Source organism: Anopheles marshallii, chromosome 3, assembly GCF_943734725.1.
Source record: "Anopheles marshallii chromosome 3, idAnoMarsDA_429_01, whole genome shotgun sequence".
NCBI lineage: Eukaryota > Metazoa > Arthropoda > Insecta > Diptera > Culicidae > Anopheles > Anopheles marshallii.
This window is the reverse complement of record NC_071327.1, coordinates 48,100,197-48,122,818: the sequence shown is the minus strand read 5'-3', so window position 1 is coordinate 48,122,818 and position 22,622 is coordinate 48,100,197. Positions and strand designations below refer to the sequence as shown.

The 22,622-nt window shown below is 42.3% G+C and overlaps 1 protein-coding gene across 1 annotated transcript; it reads right to left on the bottom strand.

The window, feature by feature from the left end:
- Positions 1-10,219: 10,219 nt before the first annotated feature.
- LOC128712729 (uncharacterized) lies at positions 10,220-19,662 on the bottom strand. The gene is made up of 3 exons (XM_053807604.1): positions 19,648-19,662; positions 13,452-13,538; positions 10,220-11,293 (listed from the first exon to the last, which is right to left on the bottom strand). The coding sequence occupies exons 1-3, from the start codon at positions 19,660-19,662 to the stop codon at positions 10,220-10,222; spliced, it is 1,176 nt and encodes a 391-aa protein (XP_053663579.1).
- Positions 19,663-22,622: the final 2,960 nt, after the last annotated feature.

The following is a 22,622-nucleotide window of genomic DNA, read 5'->3' as shown; positions in this document are numbered from 1 at the left end:
TGGTTTGAGACAGGCAGTTGCTAGCTATCTGAGACGTAATATAACTAGCAGTAGTGACACTTTGACCCAATCGAAAGAAAACCCATGTTTCTGACCATGTTTACATAAGACGAATTGAATCTGAATCCAATATGATGTTTGTGGCATAGATGTGCTGTGCTGGAGTGCAATGAATCACTAATGGATAATCCATTTGGAAGGACGCTATTCTAGTTCCTGTCTGGATTTTCGATCAAATGCTTCGGAAAAGATTCTTGGAGTATATTTACGCAGATAGACCACATTAAAACGTACGTATTTGAATGTCCATGACTCATCTTTGCAGGTCTAGTTGAAATCTAACCTTTCACGGGATTTCCCTTCGTTAGCTTACCATAATTATTGAAATGAAAAATGCTTATCAAAAGCAAGCGCCGCTAGCATTAGTGTCAAACCGCTGCCACTCCCTAGTGAAGGCTCCTACTCGGTACTTTAAAAAACCTTTCCAAATAAGCTCCACTGGTCCCACGGCAAAAACGGTCGAGTACGCGTACAACCGTTCGAAAGTGACGACTCCAGTTCCAGCGCTCGGATTAGAAACGACACTTGATGGACGAGTGTACCGGTGTTGGCAAGGTTTAGCGGAAAAGCTGGGTCAACGTCACCAGTGAGACTGCAGTACAGCTTTCGCGGTGGATTAAAAGTGCGAAAAATGTCAACGAGTGGGGTGGCAGGGCGAGAAAATCAATCGCGTCAATCGTGGGACCAGTTCGGGTGAAGCATCGAGCTTCCTTCGAGGTGCACTTGAGTATTTGCACTTGGTGTGTGCATTCGGTAGGGTTGCTGGTGCCGGTTGCCACTGTCATGCTTTATTAGAGTGGAGATAAATTTAAATAGCATAAATGTGTTTCACGAACGACAAAATTGGTGTCAGATCGTTAGCGCGCGGAAAACCCTTGCATGCCGATCGGTCGACTTGGTGTTTGTGGAGATTAAATGTAGACAGAGAAAGAGGCTAGAAGTAATAGCGAGAACGAAAGAAAAAGGGTTTCTTGGTAGGTTTTGGAACAAGTTTAACCAGTGTTCTATTAGAAACCGGCCCCAGTCTTGGTGGAATGTGCGATAACAGCTGTCTTACAAGAAGGTTATCAGTGTGCGGCGACTGCTGGCTGGGAATTTCCATTTCAGTACGATTTGCCAATGACTTGTGCTGGGAAAAGGTTCATTCTCGAGTAAATGGTCCTTATCTTTGAGATTATTCTGTTTGGTTAAAATTGAAATCGAAAGTACCTATCCCTCAGAAAAGAAACTGTCAAATGTCGTGTCTTGGCGTTTATTCGTTGGCGCGAAGAGATCTTTACCATTAAAAAAATAATGCATAAAAATTGCTAAAATGATTAGGAAACCTCAATACCATTTTAGATCACGCTTTTAATCATGCCTATAAATAACATTTTGCGTCGACCTAAACTGACAAGGTCCTGAGCACGCGTCGGGATAAACCGCGTGAATGGCTACCGTGGCAACTGAATGGCGTGCAGCACGCATGACTATGAGTTGGAAAATATTGATTTAATTTTTTTTCTTTTCATCTTTTTAAATCTTTTCATTTCCATTCCGCCATTCAGCATGTTAAGTGTGAGATTAGCGGTGTCATCAGGTGGTGTAACGAAAGGTGCGGTACCACACACGCAGATGCGGTGTAGCTTGGGTGGGTGAAATCTTTGATGTAATTATACTGCATCGGCACATTTCCTAACCATTGCTCGTACACGAACCAGGTATGAATATGATAATAATACCGTGCATGTACCCCGGCACACGCGTCATTGCCCTGGATGGTGCGAAGATGGCGATCCCATATCAAACTGTCCGATCCACGCACGTACTCCTTAAGCGTATCGCTTAGGATAAGCTGTTTGTTCGCCTTGCAATTAAAGTCCAACGATAAGGATCTCGGAAAATCAGAAGATACGCGAAGCAGTCAACTTCATGGCGGTGATGGAGCGGTCATTTAAGGAGGTGGTAGTTGCCAGGTGTTACTTGTAGTGTGCGTTGGTAAGCAAAGACTTTTTGTTACCGTTGCTCCTCGTGGCTTGAATAAACTATCCGCCACGGCAAGTGCAGCAGCATGGCCGCTGTAGTAAAAGTAGCGTTGCGATGTGTTATAACCGTAGACTAGTGAACACGGCGTTGCTAGAGCCGTGTACAGTATCTGAGAAGAGTGGTTTTTGTTCCTTCCCTTGCCATTCATCTCGCTAGCTGGAGCGAACGCGCGGGATAAACGCTTAAAGTAGAATAGCGCCGCTAGGTAGAGCGGTGGAGTCACGCACCGAGTTATGAATAAATAGAACAGCAAACATTACCCCTTGTGTGCCGATCGTTATCAGGCTAATACACTACACATGTAACCAGCCGCTATGCCGTCTGTAATTGTAACAAATCAATTTAGATCACCGGATAATGATTGGTTAGGGTGTTGATCAGGCAGGTCAGGTTTGGCGAACCGAAGGAACCGGCAAGAAGGGTGACACAAACGCACCGCCAACACATAAACCAGCGCTCCGAGAAGAAACAACGTCGTCCAACATAGCTGAAGGTAAAAAAAGAAACAAATTCAAAACAACCCAAACCAGCTCGTGACGCTCGCGTCGAAAGTTGAAGTATTGAACGAAGGCGTGGAAACTATAATTTGGATGTTGTACTAAAATGCTCAGTTTAGCGCAGCGTCATCGCGAATCGAAGGAACAGCTATACTTAAGCTAAATGGTAGTGATTTGGGGGTCGTCTTATCTCCAGACTGATCGGTGTAAACCATTATTTAAATGTGTTTATTGTGTCGATTGTAAGCGGAAAATTATTAGCAATTTAGTGGTTGTAGCGTAATAAACATTGAAATGGATTTTATCGGCAATTTAAACTACCATTTATGCAAATAATAATATTGATGACGAGTTACTGCGTATTAGATTACTAATTTTGAAGGTTTTACAACACTATACTACTGAACGGGTTTGCGGATTTCGGATTATTTTCTTCCTTAGTAATATTTACCGGACTCGCAGTTGATGTAGTGTGGAAAAAAGAGGATGTAATTTCATTGCACCCGTATTTATAATAATAATTTTTCAGTGCCCCTGGCACTCACCATCCGACAGTTGACGAAACTTAACGAAACCGATCGCTAACGGTCAACTTCCTGGCTACCGTGTTATTTTGTGTGAACAACTAATGTGTGATCAAATTTCTTTATATTCCGTCTTATAACATATGGCTATCAACGGTCAGGATTAGTGAGTCTCGATGTCAAAACAAATATTAAATTGAGTGCATACTTATGATTAGTACGTTTCTTGAAATTGTTGATATGCAAATCAAAATGAAACGATAGTGCCAACTGCCTCCATCTATCAAACCGGTCAACTGTTATCACGTTCGTCAGTTCGCTGGACACCGACACTTTTCCTGCTGCAGAACGTATGATTGTGTAAATCAATTAGCAACGGTTGCAGATTCCGTTTAATGAATACCGTACATGTCATTGACGGAATCCAACGGTCGTAATGTCACCTTTTGACGTTTCCGTTTGTGGACGATATCAAATTATGGTACGTAATGAGCGCGAACAGGTTCGCTTACCCTGTACCGGCCGTCCAGCACCGGGGAGCATGGTACACCAGCTTCGATTTTACTTGTAGAAGTAATAGCAGCGATCTTACGAATGCTCTTTAGTGAAGCTTTTGCATCAACAGCTGTATCTGCACAGCTGAGGCTGTGACGCTACTCGTTACTCAAACGGACCAAATGGGTCCTGTCGGTCATTTGAAATCGATTCTAGGCTTCGCCAGGCAGGCGAGGGTGAAAGAGTGAGAGAATTTCGTCACACGCTACACGGTGATGGACGCTTGGTAAGGTTGATCGTTACCGTTCAGGGTACCCTTGTTTCGCTGCGTGTACTGACCGCTGATAAATTATTAATTGGCTGCTAGAATCCAACCAGATGGAGACGGAGCACGGAAACCCCCTAGGGTGTCCTACCACAGCCAAGGACTTAGTAGGCCAAGCGAAGTTGGCGCGGCGCACCAACAACTGGGTAGATTTTCCATTTCCACACACAGTTCGAGGGGCCGTTATCTTTCGCTCGCTCAAGCTGATTGGAAGCTGACTGATGAGGCCGGGCCGGCCACCTTCCCGTGCGGTTAATCTGATTTAAATTTTCTTTTAATTGCTTCATTTATATTACTTAGACCCGGACTGATGGTGGCACTCATTGGTACGCTGGACGGGTACTCCTGCTCGCGAGCCAAGCACGTCAGTGAACCCATCGCGCTCGACGCATTCCACAACCAATTGTGGCAAATTCGTGTGCGTGCGTGCCTATTAATCCTGGTTCTGGCGTGACTGAAATTAATTCGTTTGTACATTCTTGTCCACTGGTTGCAACAAACTATATCCTTAGACACCTATGACTAGTTCTTGGCGTCTCTTCAAGTCAGTGATTGTTACAAAAGGGACTCTTGGGGTTCGATGAATGTTGGTTGGTTAATCGTACCGTTGATCGGATGGGATGATTTGATCGAAACGCACCTCATACGGCGTCTGTTCTGCGATCACAAGTTGTAGAACGTCCCGGACACACTAAGGTTATGTCTACATAGCGGTTGTCGTATGCGTTGGACACTATGGAAGTAGCTTAGTGCACTTGGCAACAGCAGCACTGCATAGCGGCGCTTTGATGCATGCCGCAAACGGGTGGCTTTCCAGCGTGGTGCGAATCTTGCCCAGCTTCGGGCGGCTCAACGTCGGGGGTAGCAATTTTCATGACAGAAACATGTCAAATCAAGTCTTGATCGCGCACACCAGCATTGCAGCAAGGAGTACGAAGAATTTAGTGCGTTGAATGACTCGGTGAAAGGTTGGCCTGGTACCGGCCAGTCTGGGCCGTCCGTTTAAGCTCACGATGTGGGAAGACGGATCGGTTCGGTACCGTGTGGATGTGTGTAATAAAACAAAAAGCGCCAGTGGCTAGTACCGGATGAACGAAATGAATATAGAAAAAAGATTTGTCTCCATGGTGAAGTCCTCCGCAATGCTGTATCCCTGGACCCTTACACATGAAGTTGATTTAATTTATAAAACAAAACTAAAACTAATACCAACATGGCAGCTTGCGATAATGTTGCACTGTCCGGCATCGAGCCGTCTAAAATGCTTAGACACGAGGAACCCGTTTGTGGAAGGTAATACAATTTTTCCGTTCGATTTAATCTATTTAATCGTATTGCCCACGGGGATTGTGGAAGGTACTTGAATGAAGCAAACCGAACAAAAAATCCATTTGCTCTCCTACTGTGGAGTTTCTGCGTAGCCGTAAATCATACAGCGCTAACTGGTACTTACCGTGTCTAAACGGATGAACGTTTAGTGTGTTTCGTTGGTTTTTTGTTCTGTTATTACTGCTGGTGCTGTATTATTTTGTCTAGCGAAGGAAAGGATACGTAGAAAAAAATAGTCATCTACTCTACTTTGTTGCTGACAAATCCAAATGATCGCGAATTGGCGGCCATGATGGCGAGAAAGATAAACTTGCTGACAAACTATGCACAAAACTGGTATCGAGCGCTCGCGTTGGTACCGGTAATGATGCTAGTTGAAATAAAGCCTTGTATTACGGCTGATCAAATGACAACACGCGTGACGTGGAGAAAGATTTGATTTGATAGCAGCATTGGTTGTGCTCCAACTGATTTTTATTTCGAGCTAGTTAATGGTGTTAAAGCGGAAAAGTAGTTTAATAAGCTACGGTTTGGTACATACGGTTAGGATACATTTTTTTCAAAGTTTCTAACTATGGAGTTTACAAATTTTGTAGGTTTTTTTTTGCATTCTACTTGTATGTTTATTGTATATTTATAAATGGGGACTTTTTTAGCATAGTGGTTCACGGAATAATTATCTTGTCTGGAGATATTCTTGATATTCATCGCTATTTCTAAAATTTCGCCATTGTGCATGAAGATCTGATAACAAGAATGACAGAATAAATGAATATAACAAATAAATCTTTAAAGAATAATACTTCTTCAAATAATGTTACCCATGCGATGTTTTTGTTCTGTAACTACATAACTAAATGATTTATCTTCTGATCACGATTTGATTAAGATATTGTAACTTATAGATCACCACATTATTTGAGAAGTATTTGATCGATTTAGCTTATCTCCTTGCAAGGTTGTCGGGTGGCGCTGTTCCTCCGAACCTTAGACGACACAACACTCGACTTCAGTTCTTTGACATTGTGTTGTCAATTTTCGGAATCAAACCACCACCAAGATCGTTCGGCGGTTCGGATGTTATGTGATTTTCCTTCGCACATTCTGTGAGAACAGCTGGTACATTTTGACACCCGACACCAGGAATGGTACGGAAAGGTAGAGAACCTTGGTTAGTATTTTGGACGTTCCCAGTCCAAAGTGTCTCCCAATACTTGTAGTATCAGCCGATATCTACACGCTTCACGTGTAGCCACCTACTATTCCTGGTGTTGGCTGATGGTAGTGACCTCAAGGAAGTACAGAAACTGGTGCATGAATAATCGCACTCAGAATCAAGCCGCCTTGGGTCTCGTGTCACCTTGGCTGAGTCACGTTTGTGCCGGTGCGACACCAAACACGCAGCACACGTTTTTGCGCTGGTTTAGCCCAGTTGCCCTAGGCATTCGTTCTTTATCCTGGTTCCCTATTTTGGACTGAAGTACGTTATGGAATTGACTGTTTTTTTTGAATCGTTTTCTCTTTCTTGTAGAGTCTTTCGTTCTCGGAAATAAGGATCGTGGCGAGATAAATGGTAACTGTGCCCACCGTCAACTGACCTTGTCTGCAAGAGATACGCAACATTCGCGCTGGTGAAGTGGTCTGGTTGTGTCATTGTATGGGAAAGGGATACGCTCGAAGGTTTGGCTTACGGAGGATACAGGCTGTAAAACAAAAGTGAAATTTAATCTGCAGTCCAGACGCCCAAACATTCGTGGATGTGGTCAGAGGTCACGGGAGTGCATTATCCAACATCGACCCAATAAAGTAGGTTTAGGTATGATTTTTTCCCTTGTCATAACCAGGGCGGTGGCGTATGCATTGGAATGTTTTTGTGGCAGTGTACATTTTGGCTAGCTGAAGGGGTTGGTTTGCCGTACAGTTGTGTCAATAACCGTGTGTTGCTTTTCGGCATCGCCTTCTTCAAAACTTTTGGTGACCCCAGACAGCGCACAGGTTGACCGTGGGGTGGAGTTGAATAAAACGGGCCACAAAATGGGGACGATGAAAACGAACACTGTATGCAGATAGTTGCGCTTGCAGTGGATTAGTTCGGCGCCACAGCACACTTTATTCACCCGTTTTTCGCACCCAATCCGATATAGAAACGCGCGGACAAACATGCGAGAAGGCGGAATGGATTATTATTTGCACTAACGCGTTCTCTGGCGCCCGGGCCAGCGATAACCCCACTGTTAACCCTGGCACGATGGTTACGCTGTCAAATAAAATTTAATGCAAGGAGAGTTGCAAATGGGACAAAGATCGAAAAAAAAACGGTCCAGAGCACTCCGATCAAATCGGGACCAATAACGTCGATGATTTATGTCCAGCACACGAATGTTTGAGTGCGTGCAAAATGGGTGGGTATAGGTTTTTTTTCTACGCTGCTTCTCATCAGCAGTGGCCCGGTAGAATCCGGCTTTGTCGGTTGTCCTTTTGACTGGGCAGTTTGTTGGCATGTTTGCGTGTTAATTATAAGGCTGTTCTCTGGGTCGCAGTTGAGCTACTCCGCATCCCATTCCTCCGAAGCACGCACACTTTTGTGACCTGGTTGGCCGAATCGAAGGTTGCGAATCGACCTGCGATTGATAGATCAGGCATGCATGCCGAAGAGGAAGGGATAATTAGGTGGACACATTCCAAAGATGGATGGTACAGCGTGGGCTGTGAGTTCTAGGTTCTTGGCCGGTTTCTGCAGGCCTTTCGTTAGCCCTTCTTACGTCAGTACCCGGATGCTTGGTGATATATAGCAACATTCCGGATACGGATTCTAGATAGCTGCAACCGGTCACGTTAGTGTCATGGTGAATGGTTATTAACAGCTCTCGTTTAACATTGCGACCATTAAAATAATTCTCTATCGTTGCCCATAAGGTGCTGACATACAATGTTTTGAGAAGAAAGGAAAGCACCATTACTTCGCATGATTAGCAGTGTTACTTGTCGAGTATGACGTGGAGGCGACTGATGCACTGAGTAGTAATCAAATAATGTTTTCTAGTCATTGTGTTCATTATAAAGATGAATGGTAAAAGTAATGTAGAAAATGGTTGAGGAGATAAATGCTGGAAAGAGTTAATGGCTTCTTCAGTTCACCCTATACTTTGGAGACATAACTTAATTAACTTCAGTTGATTTTTATTGTTGATTTATACCAGTATGTCCATGTTTTGACAAGCATGTTGAACGACTTTTCTGGGCTAAAAGAATAGCTAGAACTACATATTTTATTTGCATAATTTCATCAGTACAATGACCACAGTGGTAGGTAAACTTCTTGGATCAAAGAGCCAAATATCATAAAAATACACCAGGCATGAGTTTGATAAAGTCAAGATAACGTCAAGACTGATAAGCTGCTGATGATCACGAACTACCACGGTTGCGTCCAGCAACGATGCCCTCTACGTCCTCGAGGAAATAAAGAGAAAAACAGATAGTTTTCGGCGGCCCGGTGGCATGATAGTAGCGGTGCCGGTCTGCACAAGAACGGACCGGACCAAAATCCCATCCGGACCAATCCCCCGTGTGCAGGACTTACTATTCAAATACGTGTGTACAATGTGTCAGAAATGGCAGGCCTAGACCTCTTGAGGTTGTTGTATCGATAAAAAAGCGATAGCGGTCAACTAACCTTCCTGAATTCATCCGCACAAGGATCGATCGGTTCCGATGAATGTCCCTAATTCAAGCGACTTATTCGCTGTTGATCGCTGTTTATAAACAACAACCACATTAGACTTAGACAATTAGTTTTCTAACAAATCGATATCTCTAACTCAGCATGCCCTGGATAAGGTAAAAGACAAGAAGAGCATTGCCTTGAAGAATTTGTACCTTTTGTAGTCAATATATGGCTGATAATACAGTTATGAGCCGTTATAATTATAATACATAAATAAGTAAATAAATAAATGAATAAATAATAAATAATTCGATACATCGCTACTATCATTGATAGTATTTTCGTGCCTAGATTTCTAAGTTTTACATTTTTTAATAAGAAAGAAGTATTCATTCAATACACAAAACTATATGTTTGCCTAGGATGATAAACATCCAATACTACATCTTGCCCTTAGATACTGAAAATGCGTGAGGTTATCATTTTGAAACAAATGTGGTAGTGTTGTTGTTGTTTATTGTTTTTATAGAGACTTTGAGCTGGGCATATGTGGCAGTGTATTACAGCATAAGCTATTAATAACCGAGTCAACTGAAAGCAACGGTTATCATGAAAGATTTTACTTTCTAATTGTTCTCAAGGTAAATTTCAAAAATCACCTGAATTTTTTCGAATCATTTCATGAATTGCAAATAAGGTTTAACTACAGTTACAATTTGTTGTTAAATGTTAACAAGCAACAAATGTTGTTGTTAAATGTTAAATGTTAGCATAGGATGGTTGAATGTGGACCAAAAGCAATCATGCAAGGGGCAATAAGTCGCATACAGTCCCAGGTCGTAATTTGCCGACTACTGCGTTATTAAAAAATTAATTTCAGTTGATTTTTACGCAGGTTAGTAATGTTTAACGTTGTTAAAGATATCATATTCTACCCACGAATAAACAATATCTTGACTAAAGTGCCGAAAAGAAATTTAATTACTCCTTGCCTATCAACAGTTGAAACTTATTGCAAATACAAACACAAATAATTTTCGGAGTTATGTTATTCATTAGGACATAATATTTATTAAATAGATAACAATCTTAATATTTTATGAAACCCATTGTCCGGTTCATACACTGTCAGTTCGTGTGACTGGTTCAGCGATAAACGTCTTCACCAACTGCACGACTGTTTTGGCAGTTGATCAAGAGTATCACTGCTTATACGAAAATGCGACTCGCGAAACCAACAGAACGAAGCAGATTGGGTTTCTATTGCACCATCGGACCAACTTAGGTCTGTACCCGTTTAAGCATAATTCTTCGCGTACACGGGAAGGTTGCGAGAATGTTGACGCGATAGCATTGATTGCACCATTCGCTGTGAGGCACGCTTTTGCTCATCCGGATGGAAAAGAACCGGACCAGTACGGGCCTGACGACTTGCTTTCGTCTTGAAGTAGCTAGCATAGTCCGGTCGCGCCGGTCCACGGGCGGAAAATTTGTACACCGACGGTGTGGCAAAGTTCTTTAGCCCTGGTGTGGTCAGTGGCTTCAGAAGGTTCTTTTTCGGCTTACTGTCCACCTGGATGGTGTGAACTTTTGCTTTCTGCAGTGTGACCGGATGTGAGACGTGATTGGTGTACTGCGCGAATGGTCGGAAACTGTCCTTGGTGTAGTAAGGGCCGAGATCACTCTCGGAGAGCTGTGAAAAATCCACATCCGGTGAGATGGGCTTCAGTTTGGATAGATCCGGTGCTTTCACTTCCTCGATACGGATGCTTGGTTTGAAAAAATCTTTCTCAGTGTCGACCTGCTCGGAGAAGAAATCGGGCGAGTCGGAAACATAGTGTTTATGGCTGTGTTCCGTCTCTACCGTGACGTGATGGGGCTTCAGTTCGTCGTAGGAGTAGTGTTGGAAGACAGTCTTCGGTGGTTCGTAATGCTTGTACGCCACTAGTGGTTTCTCGAGGTTGACGTGCGGTTTCAGCTCCAAGATGGACGGTATTGGGCGTTTCTTTTCACTGATTTCAGCAATATCCTTCTCGCGCTGTGGAAGATCGGAACTAAGGATGAGATGATCCTGTCCTTTGCTGAAATGATTGATTTTCGATTGGGAATGATGTTCATCGTAGTAGTGGGTCTTATGCTCGTGGTGATCATGATCGTGCACTGGATGAGCGTTCGGGCCGTGAGTTTTAACGACTGCATTGAAGCCTGTTTTAGAATCAGCAGTGTAGTCCACCTCGCGAATGGAACCGTCTGGTTCTACGACACTGTAGTGACCCTTGACAATGCCATCGTCACGCGTTTCCCATTGCGACTTCACGTCGCCACTGTGTAAGTCCTTAACACCATAGCTGAAGGAGTAAGCTGGATGGGCCTTTTAAAAAGAAAAGAAAATAAAGAGACAATATCTGTTAGTATTTTTTGTATGAATGAAAATGTTTTCTATTTTAAGAAATTTTGAAAAGTTGTCTTTAAAGGAAGCTTAAACCCAATATTAAGATATTCTTTTTCAACATGCCATAGCATGGACAGACAAGCGCGCACTGTGCCGGCTTAAATGTGCATAATTTATCACGTGCGAATCATGGAGGAATGCATTTAAATGAGGTTCGCATGAAGTTTGCAACCGTCACCGCTACCAACGGCTCTACCACGGAGGCTGTTGTATGTTGTGTGGTCTAATTTAATTCACCATCGTACGGCCGCCTCCTTTTTCTTACTTGAAAGCAGGGTGTGTGGGTCTTCGCACTCGTACCACCACATTCGTTTGATGTTTTAACAGCATAAAGCAACATTGGTACATGACCGCAGTGGGAACGAACAGAGTGGCAGCATAGTTGGGTTGGTTACAATGTAGTGCGTGCACCAACGGTCGCAGAGAAGTTTATGATAATTTTTTAATTAGAAAAATATGTTAAATCTAATGTGTAATAAAAGGTTTGTTTGATACGCACGATTACGGGCGGTATACCGAGCGTTGTAAGGACGCGTTGATACTGCCCGAGGTGTACTGCGGCGCAGAAACTTTCGTGCTTTTCAACGTAACATGTTGATAGGATGTAAGTCAAGTTGCGTGCGCTTGATTGTACATGACATTTCCTTACATTGAACAAATTTAAACTAGAATTTAAATTTATTACAATTTTATTACTTTTAAAATTCAAGAACTGGTAGTGTTAGCATTGAAAGAAATATTATATCACTATAAATTGGCAATAATATTATAATTTTTGATTAACACTACTTTTTTGGGAGATTCGTATCCAGTGTTACCAGTCATGAATATCTTTAAAGTGTAATTTATTTTCTTTTAATGAAATTTGCCTTTACAATGTTATTGCAGAACTATAAATTGACATTTGCGAATTTACCACCCAGATCTAGGGTCTTGAGTGGTTCACATTTTGCGGATGTCCTCGGCAAACGCCGATTTGACAGCAGTCGTGAGCCTTTCCTTCGATTGATTTATTTCACCAACCGCTGGCACTAACGTTGGTTTATGACGGTGTATCGAATTTTAAATGGTGCTCCAAATGAAACTGGGGGTTGACACAGAAGTTAACAAGCAGTGCATCAGTTGTATTAAAGTACAGTAAAAAAAATCAAAGTGCCATGCATTGCCCACTGCCAGACATTGCCATGCAAATCAAACTGCGAAATCCGTCCAATCAGTGTTCGCCGTCAGTAGCAGTAGACAGGTTTGCATATAAGGTTATTTTTTAAAAACGATAAGTTTTGGAAAACATTTTCTACGGGGGGAGAACTCCATTAGGAATGTCTATCGTAAAGTGCGTTATGTTTCAGTTCAGGAAAAGATAAAGGTAAATGGTAAATTGAGGGTTTATTTGCATTCACCGCGGAATGTAGCGCTCTTTGACGAGGTTAGCCGAGGGTGTCTTATTTTTAACCTGCTGATGAATGTCATTACGATAGACTGAGATTAATTAGGAGAAGAAATTATGCAATAACGCAGGGTAAGGAAGAAAAATAAACCGCTTATAAATGATATCGTGCGTACTAACGAAGCATTTTTTATTTGGACCACAACCGAATTGCGTAAGACAATTATTCGAATGATTGAGACCTGATTGTGTGCGTTTGTATATGGATGGTGGATGATTATTGCTTAATGCAGATAAGTTTGTTTTGATTGCAGTTGTTTCGAATCGTCGTATGTGGTAAATGAGAACGTTTACTAAGCATCCGACATAGTACGCGTTGGTGCCATTGCGCGACCAGTAGGTAGTTGTAAAGTAAATCACATCTGTAAAGCCAATCTTGACCTCCTTGGTGACATTTTCGCACCGTTGGCCCGGGCTTTTGGTCGTAAAGTGCCAAATTTATGAGTCCGTCACCGTTGTGGAAGCTGTCCGAATGGAAAGTGCAACTAGGTGGCTAATCGAGACCATGCATGGCCGGTGCTAATTATTCGATCGCGCTGATTCAGCGGTAATGTTCCACGAAGAGGTAAGTTACGTTAATGTCAGTTTGCCCAAGGTCAGTGGCGCGGTTGCGCGTTCAGATGTACTTACGTATTCTGGTGCGTAGGCGTGCAAGGAGTCCTTATAGCAGGATACTAAAGCGATACTGGTAGACACGAGGATCACTATTGGAAACTGCTGTGAATGTAAGAAACAAGCGAAAAAGCAAGTTAGTGTGGATCTATGGCGTTCAATTTTTTATAGAAGTACTTAAATTTAATGCTTCATAGATGTTTCATCGGAAATTCGAATAAACCGTAAGTCATAACGTATGATAAATTGAGCATTGCATATCTAAGATATTACCAATCATTATTTGATTTTATTTGTACAAAACTATTTTTATTTAGTAATGAGTAATGAGTAATAGAATGAAATAATTTTTTAAATTTGTGTTGGAGTGATGTCTTTTCTGAGATTATTGCGACTTTGGAGTTCAGAACTTATTGCATCTTCGTTGCTTGATTCAGATCCGAAAACAACTTTGCATGATTCAAATGTAACGATTTGTGCAAGCTTAAACGGCTATTGACAACTGCAATCAAACATTTGTCCGATTAGAAACATCAGTCATGCGCCGCCGAACACCTTCACCACACCGTCATCCGTTTTAACTTTGGGAAGAAATTTCATTGATGATTTATTAGCCTTCGAACCGTTTCCCAGCCAATTAAAATCTAAATTTACTCGCACCGCGGGCCATTACCGGGCGGCTGCACAAAACGCACCTAGATTTTTGTGTTACTTGCTCTGTCTTTGGCGTCGGTTATTAATTTGACCTGACTTCGGGTGGCGCGAACGGGCACGTCGTAAAAGGCTGTAAATAAATCTTCAATTCGGCAGCAGCCACCATGTCGCCATGTGGTAGCGTGCAGTTTTCCCGATGAATGGTCCAAACTCGGGCGGTTTCTTGTAGTTGGCCGTTGCGCGTGATAAAAGGTGACCAGCTACAATTGGAGCAGCCCGCTGGTGACAGTTTGATAAAATATATGTCCATTTTGAACTGCAACGCATGCTGCATGGAAGGAAATGTTTGCAACTGTTTAGTTCAGTTAGCCTAGTGCCAGTTCCCGACAGTGGAATGGCTTTCAATTTTTGGCCCGACTGCTGACGGTTGTGGTTGATTGTGGCTAAAAATGGAACCCCCTTCCATGCGATGGCCTGCACGCAGACATAGTTTTCGAAGGCCGAAGATGGAATTCGAGTTTTTGGGTGGGTCACTCTTGTTTTGCTTGAGCAGAGTGCATTTTGCGGATCTTGCAGCGAATCACGTGAGAAAAAGTGACATTACATTGTAGTTACTATGTAGAACTACAGTAATGTATGTATTAAAAATAGGGACAAATTTCAGCGATTTTTTTATACAAGTTAACTGCCACCTAGAGGAGAACCCAGCACTGTTTCATGCTTTGTAACTAGCCTATCATTCACTGTTTAAATTTTATCCCTTTATTTGTAACGGCCACAATTAAAACAGTGAGGAGAAAGCTTCTGAGGATTTGCTTAACCGCCGAGCGTCACATCGTTCTGAAGAAGTTTTACCCAGTAAAACTCTTCGTATGCACCCGATATGTTCGATCTAGCTTATTTCATGTCTTCTCCTACCTTAAAAAAGACCAGAGTGTTAAGTAGTAGCTTTGCTCTCGCCACTGATGCAGTAGAACTTAAAGATGTAGATCGAAGGCAAAATGCGTTTTCTTTAAAGATTGAAAATAAAAAAAAAGACACATACTACATACGGCGATAAAGTATCCAGTCACACCGTCAGAAGAAAATTTGTCAGTTTATTCATCTTTCGCCAGTGAAAAAGTTAGATATCAAGAGTACATCATAACAAAGGATTACTTTCCGCCGAAGTAGATAACAATAATGCTAATAATGCGTTGGTTCGGTAATGAGACGATTCGTGAATGAATTTAAAATTGGTGTATTGTAAAAAAGTGAATAAAAAAAATTTTACTTTAATACAAAAAGAACGAAAGAATCGCGATGTGCGATTCGTTATTTTTGCAAAAAGAACTGGGTCGCCCTAGTTCACCGAAAAGAACCATGACGTCCGAGTGACGTCCGAAAAGCAACAAATAGGTCCGAAAAGCAACGAAACCCGAAAAAAGTTATGGCCAGTTGGCGTATGACCACCCGATAGGGATTGACAGATACTTTCCTTAATGCTTGTGAAACATAGGATTCAAGTGAACTTTGATGTATTCAATTATGTTTGATATATTTCTTCATCGTCATTTAAAATTCGGCCTTTTTTAAATGCACATGTTATTACAGTTTAATGCTTTGAACTTTTTTTTTCATAAAAAACAAACTTCATAACAATGTTGGACTTTTTGTATAATTACATTGTTGGTTGAAGCAGACATCTATAATGTTTTTTACATCATATTCTAAATGAATGACTCAATATTATTCTTATAGCAAGCTATCGAGAGTTTGCTGCTTACTAAAACTTAAAAAAGTCAAATTAATTCACCAATGTCAGTATGCTAATAACAGGACATAAATAATTCAAAACTAATAATGCATATTTCACAGCCGGTTGCTGCTGCTGAACGGATAGTTTCTTAAGATGATTGTGTTGTTAAGTACCCTGCGCGTCCAACGATAATTAATTAGTGTGAATTTATTGCCTATACTTTCCCCGACATTGTACAAAACAAACGGAAATAAACAGTGATGCCATCTGGATTGTGTAACGTATGCTAAAATTATGCAATATATTACGAAAATACCAACAAGCCCAAAGGCCCGTTTGTCGGGAATTGGCAGATGAACGGGAAGCATTTCCGCAGCTTTGCGGAACTTGTCGGCGCTGTCGTTGTCACTGTTATACGGTTTGTTTTCCTACGCGACCGACATCTCCTAGCGGCATGTGCCGGATGGGTTCGTGAGCAGTGAGAAGATAATGATCTTACATTGCCTTTCGGCACACGATCACCTGCCTTTAACGATTTGCAAACAATCGCACGTGTTTCGTGCAGCAAGGTAGTGCCAAACCCTACGAACCTTCCAACCGGTTGGCGAAGGAAACATAATTCCCGGTTTAACCCACCGGATACGATTTTAGCTTCGGTTTATGGTACCGCTTTCCATTCCGTTAGCGGAATACGCAAAACGCCTCGGCGGGAAAACGAGTTTGTCTAAACGCAACCGGATGATGGTTTTATCTCCGTTGCCTACCACGACCATGAAGAGTGCATATGCAATTGTTGAATAATTCCCTTAGCCGAAAGTGAAACTTCCGCACTGGTACGATGGTACACGTTCCAATAGCTTGAAACGAGCTGTCCAGAAGGAATATATCGAAAACGGAACGGAACACTGTTGCGAGCGTGCGAAAGTGAGTTGTCATGCGCGTATGTACATGTATCAGATCCAATCACCATGCGGCTGGGTGGTGCATTTAAATGAAACATTTACGACTCTGTGGGCGCTTTGAAGGAAGGCATGCAAAGCGAAAACAAAGTAATGCTGCATACATAAAAAAGGACGATAAAGCGAAATGTACGTGAAAATGAACACATAAAAGCGAAAAGCGTTCAGTGGGATGCGCAATTTATCATTCGCGTTTCGTTCGCGTATGAGCTTTGGGTTGGGTTGGGGTAGGTTAGTTCCGGCTGAGGTGGGCTTGAACCAGCGGATCAACGGACGATGTGAAAGAAGACAGAAGGAAGCGTTTTGTTGGAACAGATTAATGAGATGTTTGTGTCCGATCCAGGCGACTAATTAAAAAAGGCACTATGGGGTGGGATGCGATTATTAATTGAAGGGTATGTTGCGGATTAGCCTTTTTTATTTCAGAATTAGGGAAATAAGCTTAACTTTATGCATTTGTTAAAAGTGTTATGCACACGATACAGTTTTTTTTATAACAGCCGGTATGCCTTGCCCAATTAAATGTTTCATGTTGAGCAATTTATTTTAAACATAATTTTGTTCTTTCACCGACTAAGGTACGGTTATTAAGCTCCTCATAAACGAGTGCATCTGTGTGACTGACAATAAAATGTAAAATTTATTAGATTGTCTATCTAGTCAAACCAGTAACATCTCACAGTCGTGTAGTACATGACGTCGAATGCAACCAGTTGACAGTCTCATAAGACAGTGCATTAACATTTTAAAGCTTCTTCATTTGTTCCATTTTCTTTCAACTTGGGGAGACTTACGGGAAATGTAATTACGTCGCTAGGAACCAGTTCCATGCAAAACGTGCTCCGAAAGTCATTCAATTTCTGGTTCCGGACATTTGTTGGGGGTTTTGTTTGCCGACGGGACGGGGTATACTGAACCCCGGAAAAAGAGCTGCCTGTTTTGTATGGGCATTACCATTGTGTTGCCTATTGTGTAATAGCGATCAAAGCGCATTGATACCGCTGCGTGATCGATGGAATCTCGATCACAGCGCGTCGATGGGAGATTGAAAGGCATCGCGGAAGTGATAGCCTGATGCACGTATAGTAAGAGATTGGGTGATGAAAGGGATAAGAGATTGTAATTTCGCCGAGAGGAACGGTGAAGGTGTTACGCAACAGGAGAACATAAATGTATTGACTACTCAAATTATTTCATCACAAGAAAGTGCATAAACATCAATACTGAAGCGCATCCCTTTTTAAAGCTAACGCGACGAACAATCGGATAACAAAATTGCACTGACCCTTTATCACCTGCTAATCAATCAGTCGTACTGCAATGAAGCGTTTAATTTCGCACCATTACGGCGATTATTAAATTTTATGTATTTCTAATCAACACTAATAGGCAGTGCTGAAACCATATGGTTGTGGCATTGCAACGACCCGCTAACACGAGAACCCATTATGCATCTCTTTATGCTGTGTCTAGTGCTCTCCCCTTCACTCGCTACTGCTATCGCTCTCGCACATTCATTTCCCTCCGTACCGTTTCCCGGCCGATCAAAAGCTTGGACACGAATCGAATCGAAAAACGGATTGAATTATGCTTCTGTTTATCGATCGTACGACCCCAGCTGTCAATCGTAATAATCGCTATGATTAGGGGTACGATTGAGTGTTAAATGCACACGCAATTGCAATCACTACCCCGATCTGCCAAACCGATCGGCGTTGGGTAATGGAAGTGCTTGTGTGAAAATGGCTCGCGGGCAATGTTTGCTCAGCTTGTTTGTTTGCGGCTAATTTTGCCTTTTCTTCCATCAGATGATCAGATGATGATGAGCTGAAGATCGTTGAATAAATTTTGCATCTGGCGTGAGTTAATTAAGTATCCATTGCTTTATTTCCTGGTGTTTTATTTTAAATGGTGCATAAAGCGCATTATACTGTAGGTTTGTCAGTTTCAGTGTTTTGAGAGCATCGGGAAAAATACGTGAAATCGAGATGTATTGCACCGTTCGTACGGCATTCCAGCAGCCATGATGTGTAATTAATTGTGTGTGCACACTCCTTACTATCCTCCGATGGCTCAGATTAGCGTGCGATTGGCAAACGCACTGGGCAACATTCTGGGACGGACGCGATCGAAACTGCGATGCATTCGGTTGCATGCGGTGCAGTTGCCGCACTCGAAGCGTAGAAGTAATTATAGCTTTCATGTCCCGTTCCCCACTCACCCACAAGCTTGGCCATTAAGTGTTCGATTTATCTCCCACTTTGCATTCCGCGCTTTTCCTCTCCGATTAAGGCACACCAGCAAAGGAAAACATACACATACACACATGCACGCAAACGAAAGTGGTGGTTTATTGCTTCTCATATCCGTCAGACCATTTGCGCTGCACTGCCGTGGGGACCCTTCCTTGGCTACATTCTGAGCCACCCAGTGCGTCAAACGATGGTGTCGACAAGCGACGACCACCATGGTAAAGGTGGCCGCATTTGACGAATGTAAGATTAAAATCACATTTAGCATAAAACGAGGTGCAAAGCCCTCGCATTTCTGCAACGTTTTGGACAACGCGAAACAGCAAAAAATCTCTCGACATGTGGACACAGCAGCACACACAGACACTGACACTAGAAAATACAGCGTGACTTCCATGGTGGCACTTCGGGGCAGGGCAGGGTTGCGGCAACGCCAACATGCCCGAGGTGGACCAGAACTCGAACGTGTTAGATTTGTTTTCAAGCAATGTCGCATTAAATGTTGTAAACTTATCACACATTAGCTTCGCCAAACCGCCCAGAAACCGTGCGCTTGCAGCGAAGACAGCGGCAAAGTTCGATGTTGATTTAAAGTTCCGACAGCAACTCACCTTAGGCGATAGCATTTTGCACCCACAATAACACGTTGCTTGATCACCAGGAACTGACGACTGGTCGTTGTGTGGAAGCGTTTTCTTTTTCTGACTGGGTTTCAATTCAATTAGACAAGAAGTCCTGTTTTTGGTACATTTGTTTAATTTTGTTCACTGATTGTCACTGGACCGTTATTAGCACCGCACACATCGGGTTGTCCTTAAGACGTGCCTTCTTTACAGCCAGTTTACGCACACTGCACACCAACCGAATCACCCTGAACGATTACGTCGGACAACGTCTGCACGGTTTGAAGGTCTTTTCACCAGTCAACCGGTGTGCATCTTCTTTGCGCGTTTATATACCGCATGCTCGCAGACCGGCGCGTTGGTGGCAATCAAACCGTGGGCACGGCTTTGTTTGGCCCGCTGTCACCGTGCTGGCATTAGTTTTCTTCGACAAGATCAAGAGCGAAGTTTTCACCGAACGAGGCAGTAAAAGCCTTTCTCCCGCTTGGTGCTGACAGTGACGACGTGCGGCGCAGTTTTGCTAAAGCGAACAGCCCGCGAACCTGTTAGTGACATCACCGAACGTTCACAGGCTTTTTGTATCAGGTCGTGTGTTGGGACGCCAGGAGCAGGGATGAAAGAGCGTTGCTGTTCATGCATGAAAGAGAGAGGTTTGCAGTTAAGGGAAGAAGCACACATTCAAACCCTAACGAACTTCCTTCCATTTCATATACATGTAGTGGGGCTTTTTACCTGTGGTATCCCTTTTCTCTTCGCACTCAGTGCTTTTCCTCACGAGCTCACGTAAGGAGTGTACGACTGTTGCCTTGATCTTGCATCGAACCACAATCCCGAACCATTCCGAACCACGCACGGGATGGGAATGGAAAGTGAAAAACCGGTTCGTTGCGTTCCGATGGCATTTTCCTAGCCGGATCGGTGGAGCACTTTCCCGCAGCGGCATCGTTTCCGTTTGTGCAGCGGGTATATCGATCAGCGGGATGCTTTTCCCTTTCTACATGCGGGTGCAACATTTTATAAGTGCGCCGCATTCGGTCTGCTGCACATTACTTGTGCTTAATGGATGGGGACATTTAGAAATAGTGTTTGCTTTGCTGGAATAAATGATGATTGTGTGAACATAAATGAGCGTGGAAGAGATAAATTGGATGAAAGTGTTGACTCCTTAAAAATGTGATTTGCTTACATTAAAAATCTAATACTAAAGAACAGTGCAACTTTGTCGCATGTTTAGTATTACTCATGACATATGATGCTTATTTATAATATTTTTTAATTTGTTGAACCATGCAAATTATTAATTTCTTAAAAACAGATCCCGATTTCATAATTCATTTCATTCAAGTGTTATAAAAAACGTAGCTGATTTGCTAAATTTGGCCAAATAGAAACAAAACTATGTCAAAAGACATCAACGCCAGTCAAAGCGACGAACTTGCGATGAAAATGAGTCGCAGGAAAAGCGATATTCTTTCGAACGCACGTCGAGCCCTTGGTTGTTGGTGTGCAAACACGTCGTGCTAGGGTCGGGGCCAAATTCCCTTCATTCCTAGTACCACCGTATAAGCGAAAAAGGGAAAATGATCTGTCCGATGGGCCAATTATCGCTGGTGTGCGTAACTACTGGTGACGCAGTTTCATGGGTGAAATGGAAAACTCAGCCCCAACAACCGGCTCGTGTGGCCCGCAGGGATGGAACCAGTTTTCCGGTGCAAGACAGTAACGGTAGCAACAGCAGCTTTCAAAGGTTCAATGATTTAAAGGGCAGTGATGTGAGTGTAATGCTGGTCAACCGCAGCTAGTTGATCGTTGTTTTGCCATCTGCGATCGAAGGGTTTTTTTTTTGTTGGGGCGAGCAGGTTAAATTGCTTAATCAGCTGAGTTGATGATCGACAGAAGTTTATCTTTCTCTCGATATGAAAGGTGTTGGTTAGTTTCAAAAGGTAATCTTTTTACAAATGTGTGTTAAGATGAATTAAATGAAAGAACATTTCGAAGGTGCTGCAACTGAAACCTTGACCGTTGCGCACCATTGACTACAGCTGTACCACGCCATAGGTATGCAAATTTGCCACAAACAGGTGAACAATGTTCGCGGGGCAAAGCGATTGATATATGGACCTACATTCTTGTTCAATTGTTCATAGTTTATGTTTCTATCCGCTTCCACACGATTGAAATTAATCAACACAATTATAGGCGTGGTCGATGTTTTAAAGTAAGACGTGCCATAAGCGTAAGGAAAATGAGTAAAATTTTTAACTAAAAAAAATAAAAAATATTATTGAAAACATGGTTACTTTTCTGTTATCGGTAAGAAGCAAAGCCTTGTTTGCTCTGATGATATAATTTCTACTACACTGAATTCGTTCATTTTATCTCCGTTTGCATTAGACTAAAGGTACAATAATTAGCGAAAAAAAATATAAGAACATGTTGCTTCTCAACTACACATAGAACCGTATACGGCTAAAATCGCGAAGAGCTGACAAAATACAATAATAAACAAGTAACACAAAACAATCTTTTGTTGGTTCGTAGAAGAGCACAGTAGAATATAAATAAGATGAAAAATTTATAAACTAGGGGAACTATTATTTAGCTGTTCATTTTATTTATTTATGTAACCACAGAGTTACGATTACTACAGTTGGTTTGGATATCCCTATATAGTTCAGAAAAAACGGACAATTTCTACAATATCAACAGCTTTAAATAAAAATATAATGGAAGCGGAATTTTTGAAAGAGGAAAAAAAAATTAACCGAACAGAAACTGATAAGTCAGCAATGTCAGCACACGAGGCAACAAATGAAGGCACAACAAGTAGACAAGGCAATTGTTATATTTTCGTACTCGATTGAGTGTTTCGAGCCGTGCATACATTCAGGCGATTTGTTTAAGTTTGAAACGATTCATTTCGAGCAGCGATCGAATGCTTTACCGAACTTAAACTACCGGCG